The sequence below is a fragment of the Monodon monoceros genome, unplaced genomic scaffold, assembly GCF_005190385.1.
Source record: "Monodon monoceros isolate NGI ecotype Baffin Bay Population unplaced genomic scaffold, NGI_Narwhal_1 Super_Scaffold_2, whole genome shotgun sequence".
Taxonomy (NCBI): Eukaryota; Metazoa; Chordata; class Mammalia; order Artiodactyla; family Monodontidae; genus Monodon; species Monodon monoceros.
The window spans coordinates 76,263,810-76,277,720 of record NW_021703776.1 but is presented as its reverse complement, the minus strand read 5'-3'; the positions used below and the strand labels follow the sequence as shown (position 1 = coordinate 76,277,720).

Sequence of the window (13,911 nt, the reverse complement as noted above, 5' to 3'; positions counted from 1 at the left end):
AGTTTGCCCTCTCTCTTGTGTGAGCAACCAAAAAAAAAAAAAAAAAAAAAGAACCTCTCCCTTTCCTTAGAATGAGTAGTAGGAGAATGTTAGATCTGGAAGGAAGTGAGGCAGCCATGTTGATGAGAAAAGCCGAGAGCCCAGAGTTGCTGAGACTAGGGTATTGGGGGGGTTGGCACAGAACTCTGTGGAGCCTGCAGTCGAAGACAACTTCACAGAAGCCAGCTTCTTTAGGCTGGAGATGGAGAGACATGAGCCCTGGGAACATGGTGTGAGCTTTTGGATCAAACTTCACCTGAATTGGTCACAACTCTAGACTTTTCAGCCACTGAGTCAGTACATATCCTTTAATGTTTGTCAGTCTGGGTTGCTTTTTTTTGTTACCTGCACCATAAGGAGCCCTAAACCATGAAGGCACAATAGCCTAAACTGGATAGAAGCGTTTGGGCCCCAGAACATGTATTTCCAGGAGCACCATGCTGCTACCTATACTACGATGGGGACTGGGAAGGAAATGGGCCAAAGCTAGGCAGTCAACCAGTAAAACAGGTGAGACATTCATGGATGGCTTCCATGGTGATGCCAGGGAGACTGAAAAGAAGAAACCAAAGACACAGCTTGGGAGTTGGGAGTTCTTGCTCAGGCATGCGGGGGTTACGGGGTGGTGCTAATGGCTGAAGAGTAGTCATGTATTTGTGAATTAAAGTCTCCCTGGTTCTCACAATCGGTTGGTAAGTTAATTACGAAAAGTTTTCTAGTTGATAGGAAAAAAAATGGTCATTAACGGAAACTGCAGTCTTCCTGTTTTAAGAAAGAGTGCTTATTTTCAATGCAGATAAAATAGATTTACTTTGCAAAAGAAGGCATAAGAATAAGTGTCTAGGGCTTCCCTGGTGGCGCAGTGGTTGAGAGTCCGCCTGCTGATGCAGGGGACACGGGTTCGTGCCCCGGTCCGGGAAGATCCCACATGCCGCGGAGCGGCTGGGCCCGTGAGCCATGGCCGCTGAGCCTGTGCGTCCGGAGCCTGTGCTCCGCAACCGGAGAGGCCACAACAGTGAGAGGCCCACGTACCGCAAAAAAAAAAAAAAAAAAAAAAGAATAAGTGTCTATTTTTCAGGTTATTCTCATCAGTGGATGCTAAAGAATGGTAAACCACTCTTAAATAAGCACTGTATTTGTTCATTTGTCATTTTGGAGTCTCTCATTCAGTAAATAGTAATTTTGTTAAATTTTAAGGGTCACAGTTAAATGTTTAGCCTTGATTTTAATATTAGATCAGAGTCATTTTCCATGGTTTGCTCTTTTTCACAAATTATTGCTTTGCCTTTTAAATAAAATTGAAAGGAAATAGAATGAGACCAGGATGGTCAGGGAAACATTTCTTTAGCTTATTTTGAGAAAAAGAATATTCTTTCTTTGTCCATTCTGAACTTAGAAAATCTATTTTTTCTATATGATACTGAAATATTTAACAATTCATAAAAAACATAGCATTTACATTAAGATACCACCTTAAATACAGCCCTGTAATTTTCACCAGGAACCTTGTAAAATATCATGAATATACATGCATGAATACTAAAACAAGACCACTCAAAATTCACATGGAAGTGCAGCATTTCACACAACATAATAAATATCCAGGATGTCAAATCCACAAATTGATCATTATTCTGATTTAGATTCTTTTTTCCAGTTAAGACTTTTACTGTGTAATTTATTATAATAACCTTACAAGTTAAACATAACTAATTGAGAACAGAATTCAACTAATCTGACTGCTGAAATAGCACAATTGTCAATATATTGCCGCATATTTTAATTTACAACATATAAAGCTGCCATTTCGGCAGGAAATACACATCCATGTAACTAACTGCTCAATGAACTTATTTTTCAATGTATGAAAAAATGTCAAAGTTAATAGTATGAAAGGAAACAGAAGCTAATATTATTTCTGAGATAATTTTATTGCCTTAGCTCTTGGGCTTTGGCAAAAAATATCTTAAGTTTCAATATATATCATATAACTTAAAAACATTATTTACAAAATATAAAAAATTTAACAAAATACTGTACAAAATACTGTCTTTACACATTTAAAGGGTGCTTTTCCTTACAATGTACGAGAGCCCTTTATATTTCTACCTCTGATTTTCCCACATGCTTTCAGGATCCCTTCCTCCAGTATTTCAGAGCTGAGTTTTTAATAGTGGAAGCTGGTCTATAATGAAAGTGTGAAGCCAAAGATAAAGGTTGCTATATACCTCACTGATACTCTTCTAGATCAATTCTCCTGGTTAAAAGTCACTTAAACTCCAAATCATACATTTTGCTTTTTACATTTTGCTTCTTACATCTTTTGTTTTGTCACGAAATATCGCTAACAAACATGTTTTAGGGGGTGTTATATCACTTATGAAGATTCTTTCTTCTGAAATGAATGAAAGTGTTAAGTAGGCACCCACCACTTCTGTTAACCTGTCCCAACACCTTCTGTTTCTATGCACCAACACTTAGTATGATTTCTTCATAAAAAATACTCAGAGAACGAGATTCATGTTTACTGCTCCTTGCTGCTCTAATAGATGTCTTTTTTAAATGACTAATATTCACCCACGACTATTGAGTTCCATAACCGAGTTCCATAGTCAAGGATCTTATCCTGAGTATGGACCAGTTCTCTCGGCATGAAGGCTCTTTCCTGTTCTTTCTTGCTTACGAGACAGTTTATCTTCCTTGCCCTCAATATCTGTTCCCTAAACCACCAACATATGAACTCAGACTTTTTCAGTTTTAGAATCCCAAGAAATCTACATGCCTAGTGTGTGACATTGACATCGATCAGGTAAAGGGACTTCTGAGAGAGCCTCGAGGATCTGGGAATTCTGAGGAGGCAGGTGTCAGGCTCCCCAGCCCAGCACAGTGGGAGCCACTCCCGTTGTACGTCTGTCACTGGGGACTCTTGCCCAAGGCTAGAGTGGTTACTTGCAAGTGTGGACATCAGTCATGCTTTCACACCTCCTGCAGCGGACGTAGCAGCACCAGATAAACTTGCACTCGCATCGCTCCACGTGCCTGACCACGTGGGTGTTGTAGCCCCTGCCGCAGCAGAGGAGGTTGCAGCCGTCTGCGCCCTCTGACGTGCGGTTGCACTCTCTGCCTTGGGTCCCGGGGATCCCGAGTTTCTTGTCCTCTACACAGTAATTGGGAGACTTATTAACGTAGAGCAGATCATCCTTGTGGATCGGTATTTTCCTCTGATCTTTCTCTCTCCTGTGCATTTTCCTCTTTATTTTGTCTGAGATTTGGACACTGTTTTCATATTTATCCTTCAACAGACGGCCAATCTTTTCAAAAGAAGACATGGTTTTCCAGCATGTTTTCACAGCACAGGAGCCGGAAACTCCGTGACACCGGCAGTCTAATGACATCAACTTGGCGACAGCCTGAAACCAACAGGAATTGAGTGAAACATCGTTCATGAAGTGTTTTACTCAACAACAGAAGCACTACCAGCCTAATCACTTAACTTTCTGGATCTGTTTACTCCTGTATAAAAACGATGGTTATATACTTCAATTAAAATTAAATAAAATAATAATAGTTTTTAAAATACTTCAATTAAATAATAGAAAAATAATAATAATTTTTAAAAATAAGGATGATTTTGCACGTAAAGGATCTTTTAGATCGCTTAGAATTCAAATGTTTTGTCCTTCTCTTCACTCTACAGAACAAACCTTTCTGAGTCTAATTTAAAGCTGCAGACCAAGCTAATAAATGTTAACAGAGATTAGCTGAGATAACAAAGGGAAGGTACGTTTATTTCTAATCTCTCATTTAATTTTGGGTGTGAGAGGATGTTCATTAGTGCCTCTATGTTCCTGATACCGTTCATTTTAGCACCTTGCTACTCAGAGTGTGGTTCATGGACCAATAGCGCCAGCATCACTTGTGAGAAATACAGACTCTCAGGTCCCTCACCAAACCTGTGGAATCAAAATCTGCATTTTAATAAGATCCTCAGGTGACTTGTATGCACACAGAAACAGCTGTGGAACTTTACAAATAACCCCTGAGATTCTTATTTAATTTGTCAAGGTGGGGTCCAGGCAATGACTTCTACAAAGCTGCTCAGATGATTCCAAGGGCATCCAAGGATGAGAGCTACTGAACTGACAGTTCTCAGGTTTGATCACTGCAAAAGTCAGTTATATTCACAGGGGTTTGGGGGGATATGCTATCCCCTGGTCACAGAACACATGAGAAATCCTGACTAATCAACTTAAGTTGGTCAAAAGAAGGGGTTGGAGAGTGCAGTGGCTCCCAGCCAATTCTTCCCCTCTTCTGGAAAATTAATTCAAAACATATGTCCTATTCTTGATGTATCAGTAGCACCCTCCTAACATAGAAAAGGTATAATATTTATATGATTTTTCAATTCCAAGTGCTGAGTTATTCTGTTCAGATGGAGGAATTCAATGAAATGACATACATGGGTTAGAGTCCATTGCCTGACACACATTAAGGTCAAAATAAATGTCCCCTGTCCCTGACGAAGAAGGTACGGTAAGAGTTGAGATAAAATTTCAAATGGGGCTAAGCGTGCAAAAACAATACAGAGATTCCTAAAATAAAAGTTTATAGTTCTAATTTCTTACATACCGGCCAGTCAGCATAACTTCCTTCAATCCCCAGAGGATGGCAGAGCAGATTAATAAATCGTCAGGACTAACTGGAGAGTTGACATTCTGTCAACAGGCTGGGTAAAATAAAAAATGGGTCTAGCCGTTCGATAACTTGGAAATTATGTGTGTAATCTCGCCAAATAAAGGAAAAACCCCACCGCTTAAATTCCACTTACAGTTCTTATCAAAACTATAAAATGACAGGGGTTTCTACTTTGTTATTTTGTACCACAGTTGACACTGACATGTTTGTGGAATGTTACATTTCCTAACAAATTAAAGTTTCTGAACTATCTAATGAGACAGAGTATTTCAAACAATTTGTTATATTTGCAGCCTTGAATGAGAGCATATGGTATTGATTTGTGTAATATTCAATACTTTTTATTAGTGTTTAAAATAATAAACCGAACAACATTTAAACACTGTCTTTTATAGGATACGACACATGTGCTTGTTTTGAACTCATGAAACTAAGAAGCGAGTAGATATGTCTATTTCTTATTATCTCAGGTAAAATTTACCTTTCAATTGAGAACAATTTGGCACACAAGCTTATTTGGTTAAATTTATGGCATTTGATATTCACAAAGCCTTCAATTTTTAAAAAGTCTCCAGGCAAATAAATGTTCAAATTAATGCAATCTGCCTACTTTTGTTCAGATTTTAAGTGCCCAAAGGATATGAGAAAAAGAGAGCTCAATCAATGCCAGGTAACAGCAAAACAAATTGTCCAAAGAAAGCCAAAAATCTAAGAATGTAAGTTTATGTGTTTAAACCTGATCAATGCTCGTTACAGTCATCACTTAGTGATTTAGAGCTGCTTCTCGCTCAGATTCTTGACTGAGGAGCTGCCTTTTCCTTTTATTAACCAGTTCAGACATTACCTATGGTGTCGCCAATTTGCAAAGCATGGAGGACAGAATAGACGCTCACCAAATACTCATTGAATGGTTAGTCTAGCTCCCTTGAACAGTTTTAACTCATCCTCTGTTGGTAATCTGAATCAAGAGGAAGTAATAAAGACCACTTTCTTCAACAAGAGAGTCACTGCCAGGAAGTCAGTGATATTGGGAGACCCTGATCTGGCTGGGTTTTCCTCCAATTCCTCAGCCCACAACAGTGTTAGGACACAAGAGTGACACAATACTGCCCAGGTGTGAAGGATAAGAGGGAAGACTGATCTTGAATCCAGGGATACCACCTGCTGAATTTGTAGCCGAATTTTGGGGAGAGTTTCCTGCCATAGAAAACTAGAAACTTTTAAATACGTGGAGTTAACTAAACTTTCTAGAGGTATTTTTAAGGAATTTAATTCTATTACCTTTCAATTCCATTACATTTTTGTCTTTAACGATAAGTATAAGAAAAGAAATAGTATTTTTATTATATATGTGAATACTATTCATATTGATATTCTAGGATAGAAAGACAGAGAACTTGACATGCAATTTAAATGATTATACCCTTGTAAGACTCCAAGGAAGAAACTTGGACAAATAGGGATAAAATAAAGCGATGCAACCACCACTAGGAGAATGTGATGAAATGCAGAGTTCAAGGGCAGATAACATGTACACACACACACACACACACACACACACACACACACACACACAGAATTTTACTCTCAGAGTTAAATTTTCATAAATTATTTTACTTGATTTAGTTTTATAGGAAGAAATGCCTTGCATATAGTAGGTAGTTCATGAACATGTACTTGCTTATTATTCCAATTTGACAGAAAAATAAATAGCCTCGTTGAGACACTTGTCTTCCATAAGGATAGATGGTAATATATGATATAAAGTCTTTATATGCAGCAGGATAATTTTGATAGAACAGAGAAAAATGAAAGTGGAAAGTACAAATATATTTAAGAAAATTGCATGAACACTCCAAAAATATATATTCTGGAGCTTTTCAGCTAGGATTCTTAATTGATATCAAATAGCCATTCTGAGATGCAGTGATAGCATAGTGATTTTCTAACAGGAGAAGTAAGAGAATAGCAAGCGAATGAGTTGTGTGTGGTTATGAGAAAATTCCTTTCTCTACTTCGCTGAGTTGTTAAGGTTTATAACGATATTAACAGAGGAATGTTTTGTTAACTATTGCAAACAGATGTGCACATTTTGGTGGAATATTTTTAAACTATGGGAGAGCAATTGGGAGCATAGCATTTAATCTACTGGGCTCCCTATGTTAAGTTTTGGTTTGATAAATTTCTGATGAAGTGAAGTAGGAAAGATGTATCATTAACACTTAATGTAAAACTAGAAACTGTTTGAGAAGTGGTCTAAGGAGTTAGTTTTGACTCAGGTAACACAGCCGGAGGTGATTGTTTTTCGGTAGGTTGCTTTATCCAAGCTTTACAGAAATGACTAAAAAAAAAAAAAAAAAACAACTGTTATGGAACATTTTGTGACATTTCATTTGTCGACTATCAGATGATCTGTTTAAGTTTTTATGAAAACGGTGACATAAATTGGATGGTTAATTGTAGTATTCCTATTTCTCTGACCCATTCTGTCCCTTTCAGTCCAAAAATATATATGAACCTGCTGAAAAGCAAAACACTTGTGTGTTGTTCAAGTACTTGTAAATATTCTTGAAACAGGTTAATGAAATTTGGGGGTGGGGCCCATGCCACTTTTTTGAGTTACTCATCATAAAACAAATCATGGGGTAGGGAAACTTAAAAGTTTATGAGGTGGACATGGGAAGAATGGAAATATTTTAAGCACACCAAAAGAAATACCCATAAATATTCCAAGTCACATTATTCTCAGAAGTTCTGCCCCTGGAAGACATCACATCGTTCTGTTAGACAATCACCATTCGGCAACATTATTCTTGGAGTCATAACTTTAGGAATGGTGTCAGAAACCAAGTGGGAATTAGAGTATTTAAGGTCAGCGGTTAGAAAATCATCTATTCTGCTCACAGCACTACTAAGCACCAGTACCCACACTTCTCTGAACGCTTTCCTACGTTTTGAGTTTGGAATTTTGAGATGAGGAAAATCAACTCAGTTGAATGCAGACCTTGAACCTTACTCAGAAGGATATACCTATTAGATTAAACTCCTAATTGCCAATATTGAAAATGTAGTTTTTTGTTCTTCCACGTTAGGTAATATCTTGGAAACCTGGTCGATTTTTGTTGTTGTTCTGGTGCTGGTGGTGGTGTTGGCTTTTTTCTTGTTTTTTTTTTGACCACCAATGGAAAGAAAAATATTAAAATGTTTTGAATTGTAATAGTTCATGAGAAAAGACCAACAAAAACATCAGTGTAGTGCCCTCAAAATATCCAGGTAATATTTTGTAATATTTAAAGATTCCATCTAGACCAATGTGGAAAAAAAAAAGATGCAGTAGAGAAAACTGAAATTTACACAAAATGTGTATATACCTAAAGGCTGAATTTTTTGGGCATAATTAGAATAATAGGGAAAACCTCAGTAAAGTGAGGACATTGTTTTATTGCCAACAAACAGTGGATTAAAATTGATGCTGAATAATTGTATGTTTTTTTTTTAAAAATCAGAATATAAATAGATCAAAGTTAATAGTTATAGAGGCAAATATTGCTACCTAATTCGAAAAAAAAGCCACATAAGATGGAATAAAACTAAACAGCTGTCTAATATTGCTAATAAAAATACATTTTAGAATACTTTAGGACTTTTCATAAGTCTGGAGATAACTTTATTCAAAAGAATGAATTATAACATGAGTTTGAAGTTCTGTTTTCTGATTAAATTTTTTTAGTCTCTACCAAATTATTTAAAGAATGACTAAAGAAGATTTAAGGTCTAAGGTGATACTAAATATTCATTCAATTGTTTTCTTGTTTTTAAAATGTATGAATTTGACTTGATGTTTTTCTCTAGTTTAGAGTTTTAAAGAACAAATGTTAATTACCTTTAACCTTTTATATTAATATGTTAGAGATAAAAAAATTCCTTTATTGGATATTATTTAAATTGAAGCAAAAACTCATTCATTTAATTTTTTTTTAATGTAAAACTTTATCAAGAAGAGACCTGTGCATAACTGTGGTGTTAGCAGGAGTTACTTTAGTGAGATAAATTAACTTAAAATTTCAAAACAAAACAATAAAAAGCTTACATAGCTATTTACTGACTTTCCTATTTTCGAATCTTCCATTTTGAATCAATATTCAAATAGAACTGAATAGTCAAATTTGAATTTGAAGTGTTATGATGATATATTTATTGAGTTTTCGGTTTTTGTATTTTAAACCAAAGTGGTTAAGTAAAGAAAACTGGCTGAAACTTGCAACTATTCCAAGAGAGTTCCATTTATTCACTTTCCAAAAATGTAAAACAAATGCAGCATATACTTTAAATATTCCTAAGAGATACCGCAACTCATTTTAACTTATTGCAGGAGAATGTGGCAGATTGCAATGACTACTTTGGGACCTTTACAGGTTATTGAATATTTATAGTAATATAGGATATGTGGTGATATTCCCATCCTGAAAAGATTATTACAAAATAGAAAATCTATATACCTAAGAGAGGTTTTGACTGTTTTTGGAAAGTCACTATGAATTACCAAGTAATTCAACTATGTTGTAGAACTCAAAGCTTATTGTGTCAATATTCATTAAGGGAAATACATAAAAGTTAAATTAAGCTACAAATTTATGCCATTTTAAGAAAATTTAGCATTAAAATATTCATAAAAGAGGTTAATTAGATGTGATTCTTCAAATTTCCCTCTCCCTAGATCTTTAATATATCTATATTTTTAAATATCAAAATATTTAATATATCTATAGTTGCTTTAATTTATCTGTATTTATCAGTTTTTACAGTGAATCTACATTGCTTTATAATAACATAACTACTTCCCTTAAATAAATTTTGTTTTACGAAAAATATTACTTGAGTTGTGTATTCTCTAATGTATTCAAGAATGTTTTGCTAGAGAAAGTAAGGACAGAACTGATAACTTCTTTAGATGTCATTGCCTACTAAAATAAAGATTTAAAAATATAATGAAAATTCAAATTTGAAAAAATGAAATTTGATTCAGTCCCATTAGAAAGGCAGATACTGTAAGTCTTCTTCTGGCTCTGCAACTAACCATCTAAGAGGGTGGAATAAAATGACCCAACAGGCACTTGTACCTCTGTTATTTTATAATTGGTGTTTTAGGTATATGAACTATACAATCACAAATATATTGTATAATAAGATTCAACTCACATCAGATGGAAACTTAAACTAAATCAATATGGTCAGTACAGGCTCATGAAAGAATATATATATATATATATATATATATATATATACTTGCTGTTATACATATATAGTAAACATATAATTTTACATATACACACACACACACACACACACACACATACACACATATATATTCTTAGACTGCAAGCGTTTGGTTTTTAAACCATTTGGTCAGATTGATCCAGAAGTGTAATCCTAGTGTTATTTACCTAAAGGCACTGGATTTCGATTCCATTTTCTAATACATACCTGCCTTCCAGCTTCATTGTTATGTAGGTTCATTGCTAACAGTACTTTGCTTTCTTTTCCCGTGGTGTTTCTGATGGGGAAATCTAGGAACTTTCTGCTGAACCACATGCCATACTGGACATCATCAGAGCAGCCCCCCCAGTGCCAGCCTTCACTTGCTGAGCCGCCGTTCTGCAACGTGGTGTCACAGGAACACTCGGTCATGTTGCCTGCACTGCATGACCTGGTCACAGAATGCACCAGGCCTGCAGCCATCACAGCATAAATAAATGCTGTTTCCTTGGTGCCTAGAATAAAACATAAGTTGCTAAATGAATGAGTCATACCGTTCTCTGTTTATGTTCATAACAAAGTCTTCTACTTATCTTCCTATCAGGGAAGCAACTTTTCAATGGATGCTTTAATGAGTACATATTTAAGCAAGGACAATTTCATATTGTTCTCAGCTTTTAAAAAAGCAACATGAATTTTCAGTATGATTTTCCTATATTGTATATCATAAATTGTCCCCATACCTTAATATCATCTGTTTATTTTTAAAATTTGAAATATATGTCAGCATCCAGCTCAGCACTTAACGGACAATAAAAATTCTATAAATACACGTTGAATTTAAAATCCCTCGTATGGATACGTAAATAGTGATACAATGCCCAAAGGAGTCCTGCTTACCCTTCTCGTCAAATTTAAAATGTGTTATCAGAAAACACAAGCTGAAAAATTTGGTATGACTTTTGTTGTGTAAAAAATACACGTCAGAATGCAAATTAAAATTAAACAAAGACCAAAGCAATTAGGAGATAAATGTTGCAGTTTCATTTCACATCAAAGACTGATTTTTTAAGGATATCCTGAAAAACAATATTAATATGAAAGTTAAATATGATATAAATATTCTTATATACAGTATTATATCGTCTTACAGTATTAAAGGCAGTTAAAGATAATTGAAATGTCATCAGCAAAAAAAAAAATTGTTATGGAAAACAATTGAATATTGAATATGGATATCACACACCTGCAATAGGTTTTTGAGCTAAAATCTTTGAAAATTAAAGTCCCATTAAAACAGTAATAAAATGGACTAGAAGGGACTCAGCAGGCGACATTTTCCCCCCCTTTGGAGATGTTTAGATTGGAGTAGAAACGTTATCACGTCGTTGTCCAATAAACCCTTTCAACAGCTGATGCCTCTACATTTCAGCAACTGTGAAGAACACATCCTCTTCTTTTCTTTTTTTTCTGCAGGGAGTCAGGGCTCTTTCGGAAGGGTGTGCCGGCCAAAGCGCAGCGGGGCAAAAGCGATGCTTTGGCGGCGGTGAGTGTAGGGACCCGGCGGGGAAGGGTCAAAGGTGGAGGGGGAACCGAAATGAGTGTGAAAAACAACTAAGAATCTTTCAGCGCCCAGGGCCTGAAATCCTTTGAATCTGCTGATACCTCTGTACCTTTATCCTTACCAAGTCACTGCTAGGCCGGTGGAAGTGGAACTTTGTGTTACTGCAGCTTCCCGCGCCGCGGCTGTGCGCAGAGGAGGGAAAAGATAGAAGGAAAGGAATAGAGGGGAGAACTAAAGTAGTGCTCGAGCTAGCCTCACGTGGGGCTGCCCGGGACAGTCCCTTTAAAATCGCCATTATTCCGTCTTCCCGGTTCTGTAAGGAGCCAACCAGCTTGGGGCTTCGCTGCAATTAGCCAGGGCTCGGTGCGCAGCGGAGCTGCTTTTAAATCAAAGCAGATGCGGCAGCGGCATTCCCTGTAGCCGACATCATGTTTCTCCAGCTGGTCACCCACGTAGGGGGGCGCTACGGGGTCCGAGGGGTCGGCGGAGTGGAGTGTCAGCTTTTCCCAAACTCCGGCCGGGCGCCGCGGGGAAGGGGGAAGAGCTACAGCTCCACGCGCCCCGCTCGGGACCTGGGGTGTCACCCCGTCCAGGACAGCACCTGCACCCGGGTCTGGCTTCAGTCGCCCCCAGTTTCATTGCACTAAAGGACCTCTCTGGGGATTTAGGGAGCGACGGGACCACGCAAGCACTCTTTATTTACAAGAATTGGAGGACCTGCCCTCCGTCCCGCGCCAGCTGCGAGCGTCCCGGGACTCACCGCTGCTCAGCTCGTAGCCAAAGAGAGGGCTGGTGTCAGGCGGGGCGGCGGCGGCCGCCAGGCAGTTCCATCTCTCGTATCTGAACTGGCTCCTGCACTCCTGAATGCCCAGACGGGCGCCCTCGCAGATGCTCGGCAGCAGGTACGGTTTCCTCTTGCACAGCTCCTTCTGGCGGCTGTTCAGCGGCAAGCTGGCGCAGCCCAGCTTCTCCGGAACCCCAAAGGAGGCGATGCCCAACCACCTGTAAGACACGGCCGCCCCTAGCGTTGGCCGCTGCCCTCCTCTCCTCCCAATCCCAGATGTTTACCTGAAATTTAGGTCGCCCGCCCTAGGGTCCCGCCTCTCCTCTCCAGCCTCAGCTGAAAGTTCCCTGAGGCTGGGCATCCCTTTTGCCACAAACCCCGTGCGCCCCTGCTGCCCCCATACTCACATCCAGTTTCCTTGGGCTCCGCAGGGGAACAGCGTGAGCAGGGCTGCCCACAGCGCGCACAGGCGGGACAGTCCCAGGAGCGCTGCTCTGTCCATGGCCCCCGCATGGAGTCCCCCAGGCCCAGCCACTCCTCTTCGACCCTCCCCAGCCAGAGGCCCACCAGGACAGAGGTCAGTTCCCCAGCACCAAGTTGTCCCTCGCCTCCTTTCTCCCTGCAGACAACGTAAAAAGAAGGCCAGCCGTAGTAGGGGCTCTCAGCAGCCTTCTCCTCGCGAGCTGGGAGCAGCGTGAGGAAGTTGGGAAAGTAGCTTGGGGCACTCCTCCCGAGACGAGTTGAAGATGTGCCGGAGATGCGGGAGCGTCCCTCGCATTCCAAGGTGAGAAACTTCTGTTGATGTAGCTCTGTCTCCATCGCCCCCGGCCTCTCCTCCCATCTCCTCCCCCTGGCCGCGCCTGGAGCCTGATTGGCCCAGCAGCGGCCCCTCATCGCATCATCCCGGGTCCTCAGGCTCTCATTGGCTGAGAGCAGGCTCCGCGGGGGGCGCTCGGGCCCGCTGTTCCCCGACAGCCGGTCCAGATCCTGTGTTCCTGACCTTTCCTCCTGTCACAGTTTCCTGAGAGCGGGTCTCTGCGGGAGGGGTATTGATTCAACCCGAAGACTGATAGGGGAGCTTCTGTCTTAACAACCCTGGGTGAAGGTGTGGGTTGAATGGGCGATGTTTGAGTTCCACCCACCCCAGTCTCATTTGGATTAATTACCCTCTGGGTGGAGTGGATGGAAAAATCTCACTGCCCCCGTTTCTTTCCTCTCCTTCACCTCACAGGAGAATAATCTTTTTGAGTCAGAGTTGGTACCAAAAAATTGACCTTTCAACACCCTGCTTGAGGTCTCAACGTTTCAGGAGACTTTAGAGAATGAGTAAAGTACTTGTCGAGCTTGAGATCGATCATCGTGCACATCGTGCAATGTGCAGGCATTTACTTTTATCGAAAGGGAAGATTCCAGCCTAGCATCGAATCTACCATATTTAAATTGTGTTAGGTGATTTCGTTTTACGATTTTGCTTATTTTCCGTAGTCTTTGAGGGCACTGTCAGAAGATGGAGGGCACAGAGAGAATGCGAGTGAGAGCTGTCTGGAGAGCTCTAGAAAGATGAGGGCTGTGT

General features: G+C 39.4%; 1 protein-coding gene across 1 annotated transcript; it reads right to left on the bottom strand.

The window, feature by feature from the left end:
- Positions 1-1,686: 1,686 nt before the first annotated feature.
- Positions 1,687-13,166, bottom strand: WNT16 (Wnt family member 16). The gene is made up of 4 exons (XM_029234183.1): positions 12,746-13,166; positions 12,315-12,556; positions 10,219-10,505; positions 1,687-3,449 (listed from the first exon to the last, which is right to left on the bottom strand). Exons 1-4 carry the CDS (start codon positions 12,838-12,840, stop codon positions 2,985-2,987), a joined length of 1,089 nt encoding a protein of 362 aa, XP_029090016.1. The 5' UTR covers positions 12,841-13,166; the 3' UTR covers positions 1,687-2,984.
- Between the last annotated feature and the right edge of the window lie 745 nt (positions 13,167-13,911).